The 8,419-nt window shown below is 32.7% G+C and overlaps 1 protein-coding gene across 1 annotated transcript in view; it reads left to right on the top strand.

The window, feature by feature from the left end:
• The window catches only part of LOC115441033 (sodium/hydrogen exchanger 9B2), a 17,378-nt gene extending 9,242 nt beyond the window's left edge, over positions 1 to 8,136 (top strand). Inside the window, exons 8-10 of the mRNA XM_037441728.1 lie at positions 4,041 to 4,174; positions 4,316 to 4,502; positions 8,019 to 8,136. Of these exons, the coding sequence (XP_037297625.1) occupies positions 4,041 to 4,174; positions 4,316 to 4,502; positions 8,019 to 8,101 (404 nt within the window). The 3' untranslated portion in view covers positions 8,102 to 8,136. The remainder of the gene's footprint in view (positions 1 to 4,040; positions 4,175 to 4,315; positions 4,503 to 8,018) is intronic.
• Positions 8,137 to 8,419: the final 283 nt, after the last annotated feature.

Below are 8,419 nucleotides of genomic sequence, written 5' to 3'. Positions count from 1 at the left end.
AAGAAACCCACATTAATGTCAATTACATTTTTGTCTCAAGTTCTTGAGACCAGATGTTTTCCGTGACCCTAATAAGGGGAACAATTTTATTTCAAATCATTTAACGTCAAGCTGGACGATATTATAAGATCCCTAAGGATCTCTAGATGCCTTTATGTTTAGCAAATAGATGATCTATCAGAATAAATAAGCTTAAATTTGCCAGTATCATTTTTATCTTCACTTATTAAATAAAGCTAAAGTGTTTGTTTGTTTAAACGCTCTGATCGTATTGAAAAATTTTTTATGTTGGATAGCCTATGTATTGAGGAAGGCTATGGACTATATAACATCACGCTATCACCAATAGGAGTGGAGCACCAATTAAAATGTTGCAGAAACGGGAAAAATTTATTCCTTTTGAGAGCTTCCGTTGCCGGCGCTGCGTAAACGGTTAAATTTGCACAACAATTGACGGAATTATTCCACTTAAAAAGTTCTAAAAAATATGTCTTAAGACAAAGTCCCACACATCTGTCTGCCTGTCTGAACGCGATAAACTCAAAAAATAATCGGATATCGATAAAATTTTATAATTAGACAGTTTGCGTTCCTATGAAGGGTATAGGCTAATTTTTATCTCAGGAAAACATATAAAGAACTTTTATCCCGGAAAACTCTTTCATAAGCGCAACGCTGTGAGTGAAAGCTAGTATTGCAAAAAAAATAAATAGAAAGTATGCTTCCGCCGCAAACATAGCATTATATCACTCATCTTTGATAGCAGCGGGTATATGTGGAGGTCGAGACCTTGAGTAGTCAAAATCTCACCACGTGTTTTTAAAGTAAATTCGGCGTCACTACATTCAAGGAAGGTTTACGAGATAAGAACATATTTAAGAAAAGTGTACATAGTTTTATCTCTTGTAATTAAGACTAGTTAACTTTATTTAACATCGGACGCAATTTCACGTGATGCTAATTAATTATACAAGGGTAACGTTTTACATATGCAGCGTAGCAAGCGGTGTCCTGCGACACCTCGGCGCGCGGCGCCTGCCGCCTGGCGCGGCGCGTCGCGGCGGATACAGCCGTCACACCGGCTACTCGCCACCGCGTTACGTCGTCTACACTGGCACAGCTAATAAAATTTTAAAGTGATCTTTTCATTATCCGGAGAGAACTAGACCAACATTCCAATTGTATATAAGTTTAATTCATTTGTGCATTAAAACTAATTGCAGTTAGTTTCTCGGCCACTAATTTGTTAATGAATACGTACCTATTATGAGATCTTAGATGATGTATATTTTTTTACGGTTACTGTTCATAAGTAGTCGAGATGTAAGTAATTTTATGCCTGAGGTATTGAGGCATTAAAATTTATATTCCAAAATAAATATGGTAGCAAAAACACAACAAAAATAACAAAATAAAACTTAGGAATCAATTTTTGGACTTGATGACAATTGACAGGAAAACACCAAATTTAAATTAAATCCACTAACCAAGCAAAACAATAGACTGCACAATACAATTTATAATAAACATTTATGTAGCTTTTCCAGCAAATAATACGAAGCGAAGGCGACAGGCTATAACTTATTAAGTAGCTGTACAATTTATGTTGTATCGATAACTAAGCTCGAAACCACGAAACAACAAATGGTCGTAGGTAAAAGCCACTTACCAACTAACTGACAGACTTATGACCCTTTAAGTCCGGATCTGGTACAAACATTTAGCTAACGCTTTTAATCTTTTGTCTCCATAATATCACAATAATAATGAACATTTCATAAAATTCTTATGGCATTCTATTACATTGTTTCCTAAAAATTCCTGTATATATTTTAAAGACTGTTTTATAAATTCTTATACGTTAAGAGATATGAAGAACGTACAATTACATTTAAATTAAAATACTTTTTGTCTTCAATTAATAAGAAGTCGTTAAACGAGAACTGTGAAGTACGTATAAAAGCAGGATAAAAAGTTGCGCCCCTAAAGAGAACCTTTATCAGATTTTGCGTTATATCCAATTTTCCTGAAAGATGTCAGTGGCGGCTTCTCTAACTGTTTATTTTTGTTTAATATAATGTAACATGGATTAAAACATTTTATTAGAGCACGTAACTAAAGAAATTTCCGGACGTTACTTATATGGCCTTTTATTTAATAAGAAGAAATTCGCGTAAGTTACTAATAAGAAACATACAAACGTGTTAGTGAAGAAACTTGATACATTATTAGCCAAGGTTAAGGAACTTTTTTTTTCGAGTTTCGATAGACTTTAAATATATGTTAATAATAGGTATTCATTACCTAATAATAATGGAAATAATTATCGAGTACCAGCTCACTCCATGTTCATGAAAGGCGAATGTTACATTAATCGGGATTTAAAAATCATAATATAGGTGTCAACTGTCTATAGGTTACGTTTTTATTTCTATAAATTTCTCTATAATAATAAAGAGGAGTTTAAACTGAATGATAATTATAAATGAATCAGAGCAGCTTGCTACCAACCTATTTTATCCTCCTATAGCCATGAACATACGATCAGATGATATGAACGTCAATGAATACCAAATGCGAGTGTAATTTGCGCGAAGATAGATCGAATTTCTAAGCACTATTGAATCCACTATCTATGCATTATACCTATACATATGTTTTTTGTTTGTGTAAATACTAAAACGGTAAAAAGGAATAAATATCGAATTAAATATCCAAAAATTTCTTGTTATTGAAATTACGTATTTAATCGGTGTTGTTTTTTTTTGTACGGGTGACCCCACATTAATAAATTGAATTATATATATTAGATAGAATGTCCAGTGTCGTCTGACGTGAGATGATTACCCGACGGCAGTCGCAATCACTGTAGCGTTCCGCAGCGCCATCTGTACGACGCCAATGTAATCTACTATAAATTATAAATTCCAATATTTCCCACGGAAGGAAATTACCATGATAAAAAGTATCCTATTCTATCCGTGTGCCGAACTTCATCCGCATCTGTTCAGCGATTGTATCGCATTTGAGTTTAATAAACATCCAAATATTTTCACTAATATTCGAATTTATGATAATAGGAAGAAGTATACAAATTGTCGTTTAAATGATCCCATGCAGTGTAATAATTGTTAGATCAAACTGAGGCGACACACGTTATTTTTTTTTATCATTTTGACTATTTTTTACGGACAACACACGCTTGACCAAAAAAAAAGACTATGCCAATTTTTTTTTTCATAAAAAAGAACTAATGGTTCTTAAGACAGTTTCCCTGTATTTCATATGGTTTCAGATTTTATCACATATGTACATACATAATATGTAGATATATTTTACTCGAAGACATACAAAATTAATTAAAATATATGTATTCAATTTGAAGTTGATTTTACCATCACCCTTATATTTGAATGCAAAATAAAAATAGATGAAAGTCTCAGGAAAACAATCACGCCTCTACATTCGATCTTCTCAAAATCCCAGATTGTTAGACAAACACTTTTAACACGACACCTATGTTAAAAATATTAACTATCATCGTCCGACCTCAGCGTACCGATTTAAAACCAACCGCGATCATTTTGCTTTTCTCGGAATTAGTAAAAATTCCTTTTTTAACTATGTGGTATTTAGAACTATAGAGATGTCCCTTTAACGCTTTAATGATCTTCAAGTGCCAAAAACACGGTGTGACGATAAATTCTTTAATTTAAAAAAATGATGTAAGGACAAATATTCTAGTTCGATCATACTTTAATTCCTAATAATTACATGCAGTGACGATAACTTTAATACACATTAATATACCATATTCTAAATCTATAATCCGTTGACTTATTAGTTATCTTTCCTTTTAATACATAATTTAAGCGACTATTTATCTTTAATGATACCACGTAATATTACTATTAATAGAATAGATAAAAACAATTTAAAATCAAACAAAGTCCGGATAAGTGGGGATTATATTTGCACAATCATTATGACGTAGTTAAAGTAGGTTATATGTTTAAATATGAATAACGTCAAACATACAGCCGACTACTCTAGACTTGGCCCTTGTTTAAGATACGATCATCTTGTTGTATCCAGACAAGAGAAAGAAATCAATAAGATCCATACTTCGGCGCGACACAAACATTTCAGGATCGCAAAATTAATTAAAATCTCGGTACAGAGACGAATCTGCAGTCTGCCATGTAAATCACTAAATCGAACTGTATAAAAAAGTGACAATAATTCTATCGTGGATTATCTGTGTGTGAGCTATATTTTTTCAAAAATCAATCACAATTGTCTTTTATGATTTCAGGCTGTTTTGGTGCGAACAGCGATGGACTCCCTATCAGAAGACGCTACCGAGCAAGATAAACATGTCGCTCTCCAGCACTCCAACATCATAGTCATCGCAATATTGATTACGTCAACCATAGGATCTGTGCTGACTACCGTGCTGGGACCCGTTCTGCTCTCTCAAGAGTCCAGAGTGGCTCCTGAAAGTAACTAATATTTCATCAAAAGTGTTATTGAGAATCGTTCATTTGTCATAAATGTGTCAGATTAGTAATTTTAGAACCGTGGTAGTTACAAAACGAATGTCACTAATAATCTAAATTCGTATGTTTGTGAAAATATTGGATTTTTACATATTTGTTAAAAGTAAACCCAGAAAAAGCTGGAGGGATTGGATAAAAGTTGGAACACGGTTTGTCGATGTCTTAGATTGACACATAGGCTACTTTGTATCGCGGTAAATTGTTCCCATGGGAAATAATGAAATTTTTAGTCAGATTTTTTAAATAGATGGCGCAGTTGTCTTGCAGTTGGCTCTATGAACAGTGTTTGAGGGACTTTTGTAGCGGAAAACGCTCTCCACGCGGGCGAAGCCGCGAACACCACCTAGTCGCTAATATTGTCTATTGAAATTATTTGATAATTAAATTATACAAAGATCACCTTCACTTAAATTAAATATGGCTCAGCCAAAAAATAAATATTTTGGGTAGTTGTACTTGTTTAATTCCTAGCTCCAATTTACTCATCCGCTGTAATTGGCAGATAAGTTTTCGGTAGCGGTGAATATCTTGAGGGTGCAGTCACGAAATAAGCATTTGTGTTCTTCAGTTTGTACAGACCAGTTGCATCGGTATGGAATCATGTCTAACTTAAAATCAGTGTGAAATAACCAATAACTAATGCAGTTTTAACCATCAGAGAATTTGACAAAGTCCTAAAATATATTTGTCCCTACTCTCTTTCTTTTCATAAAGGCAATCATTCTGGCACCGTGGGCGTACATGGGCCGGAGTAATCACTTAGCATACACCTACTCGTTTGCCAGTTTCCAAAATAAGACTGAAATAGAGTGTCGTAGATTATATTTTTAAATTGTAAGCACTTGCTTGTTTATTTAAACCTTTATAATTACCTACTCGTAACGTTTTATAAAATATTTGAGATGACATTCAATAATTGTATTGTATATTAATTATTTCAACAAAAAATACGCAAATTATAAAAATCTTTAAACGTCATGACTTCATACATATGATGAAATCCTACCACACAGTGCAAGTGTGATTTTGGGACTTCCTTTGAAAGCTGATAAGTGATCGATAATAACCAGTAAATTAATAATAATCTTTGTTTATGAGTTCGCATTGAATTAACGAGTCAAACTAGGCTTAATTGCAATCATCGCGATTCTAAAAATAAATATGAAAGAAAACAATTTAATATCAAGCGAGCCATTTGATACTTTCTACAATAAGATAAGAATTTTTAAGCGGAAAGTCGATTATCTATTTTTTTTTTAATCCTACAAACCAAAAAATGCGTGCCATTATTTTAAAATTAGAATCATACTGTATTTTAGTAAATAATTGATGTTATCTTTAATTGTCTAATATAGTATTATTTACATTCTATCTATTTCTGTCTGTGGTGGATCGTAATTGGCTCATTGTATTTAGTTTTTTTTAACGTTTATTGTTTAACAAAAATCTTTACAAGATCTCAGTTAAAAAAATCACTTCCCGTTTTTGCCAAAAAAATAATTGTACTTTTCCTGTTAATTCCCAAAATAAAAACATTTAAGATGCAAATCAAATAAAACATTTTTTTCCTTAATATCGTTGTTATCTTGAAATCTTTGTGTGCAATTAATGCTTTCAGACTGATTTGATATTTGTATATGAAAAAAGTAATAAATCAATATTTTCCTTGTAGATGTCTCCGATATTTACAAGGAAATCTGTATCTTGGCGGTGGTTATTTTTTCTGATTGATGCTATATTACTCACGAAATTGTAGGTTCAAAATATGCGAGAGTTCGTCTAGGCGCCGTTGCTTTGCCTGTTTGCCGTTAAGCAGCAGTGTGTGAGCACAGTTGTATAAGATATTACGAGCTCTTAAAAAGTAGAGACACGTTGCAGGAAATTGTAGCCCTTCTCAACGGGTAGATTGTTCGGCCTCGCCTGTTAATGCATATCCAGGTTACTCATCTAACTCATTCTGTATTAACGATACTGTGCATGCACCAGCTTATATAACTTAAGTGACTGTGAATCGATAACAAAGAAATGAGCCCGAAGTTTCTTTCTACCTGTCTTCTTCGGGTAGTCATCACTTAGGTAGGTAATAAAAGAATGGAGTAGGCTATGATACATAATATCGTCCTCATCGTTATCTTTTTATTTCCCCTTACCTGCCAGCCCAGGCTGGCTTCTTTTGTTTGCCGTATGCTTTTTTATTATTAACTTTAATTCTAAATTTTAAAATGTCGGTAATTATACAATTAATTAAAACATAAAAACGTATTATAACGGTTTTAACGTATCGACCAGGATAATTAAAGTTTTTTTTATATTGCTCTCCTAAAAGATTTGAATAGGAATCACCATTCTCTAGTATTATAGATAAACGGAGTTACTCACAATAATTGGATAGCCCTGACTAACCTATATTTAAATATCTTTAGATGACCGTCATTCTCAATTGTTTTCTGCTATAAAACATGCTGGTGATACCTTGTACGCGTTATTTAGAGCGATTATTTAGAAAAATATTTATCAATCAAGTGGAGAGATAGTAGCGTCGTTATAAATAAAAGTCATTAAGTAAACGAGATTCATATTAATTTTACATTAAATAAACCACATTTTCACGGGGAGATAATTAATTATTTTCTAAATTAAGCCTCACATAAATTTCTTTAAGATAAGTTAAAATGTTGCCGATTTATTTCTGATAAATTAACTTATTAATTTGTCATCGAAATAAATTTTAGGAAATTGATATGGATATCTACGTAGTTTTCTGTATTTAATTAACGTTGGATATCAATTTCATAACCATTGATAAATTATCTCTATGTTTATTAGGAACAAGGTATTTATTTGACTAACCAATTATTGGTAAAATACTGGTTTTAAAGGTTCACGGAAAAATTTCGCGCAGATATATTCATATTTAAAAGGTATAAAAAAATATCAGTTATACTTAAGTCCGAAGTACTGATCCTCGCGATGTTTGTAGATATTAGAACATCAAACGCTAAAATATCGAGTTTATGCTGAATCGAATTATACTCGGGAGGGAAATACAACGATCTCATATTTATTTATTATTAACGCTATATTAAATGTGGAATTCGATATATAAACCAAAACTTTTATATTCTGAATCCATATGATGGTCAATATTCAATATTTTTGGTCGGAGTCTAAATTGCGACTCCTTATGGAAAAAATATTGAGCCTGTCGACATAAACATTTCCTCTTGAATCCCACTGGAAGCATAGTTCTATAAGTAACCTAATCTTGTCACTTCCGTGCCCTTGAAGGGCTAGGCTAAGTTACAACGGAAACACCCACGTTTATCCAAATAGTTCCGTCCCATTATGTGACAGTGCGTTATATCGTATATCTCACGGTGAACAAACAGTTTCACGAAAATCATGTTTTTCAAAAAACTGATGCCACCGACTTTGGTAACTCCAATATTTTTGTTTCAGATTTTTATCGTGCCCAAACTTTAACTCCAGCTGTTACTAACCCATCGGCCAATGCTTGTGGGAGCAACATTCCTTCTCTATAGTATGTGGATACTTAATAAATCATATCTGATCACTATATATGGTTTTATTTTATGTATAAACGTCGAAATATTTGTCATTGGTATTTTTGGTAGCATCCTAAAGGACAAGAGATAATTACGTAAAAATATAATCATTCCCTTAGCAAAATTTGCGCAATTAATTATTTCAATTCTATTAAATGTCCATAGTGCTTATGCCCATTCCCAAAGATCGACGCATTAAGTCCTTAACCATAATCCAATCTAACCTAACCTATCCCATCTTTAAATTGTATGAATAATACACGAGTACACGATATACACGACAATGAACTTTCT

Source organism: Manduca sexta, chromosome 23 (genome assembly GCF_014839805.1).
Source record: "Manduca sexta isolate Smith_Timp_Sample1 chromosome 23, JHU_Msex_v1.0, whole genome shotgun sequence".
In the NCBI taxonomy this organism is placed as follows: domain Eukaryota; kingdom Metazoa; phylum Arthropoda; class Insecta; order Lepidoptera; family Sphingidae; genus Manduca; species Manduca sexta.
Note: the sequence above shows the minus strand (reverse complement) of the source record. Positions and strands in the feature narration are given on the sequence as shown.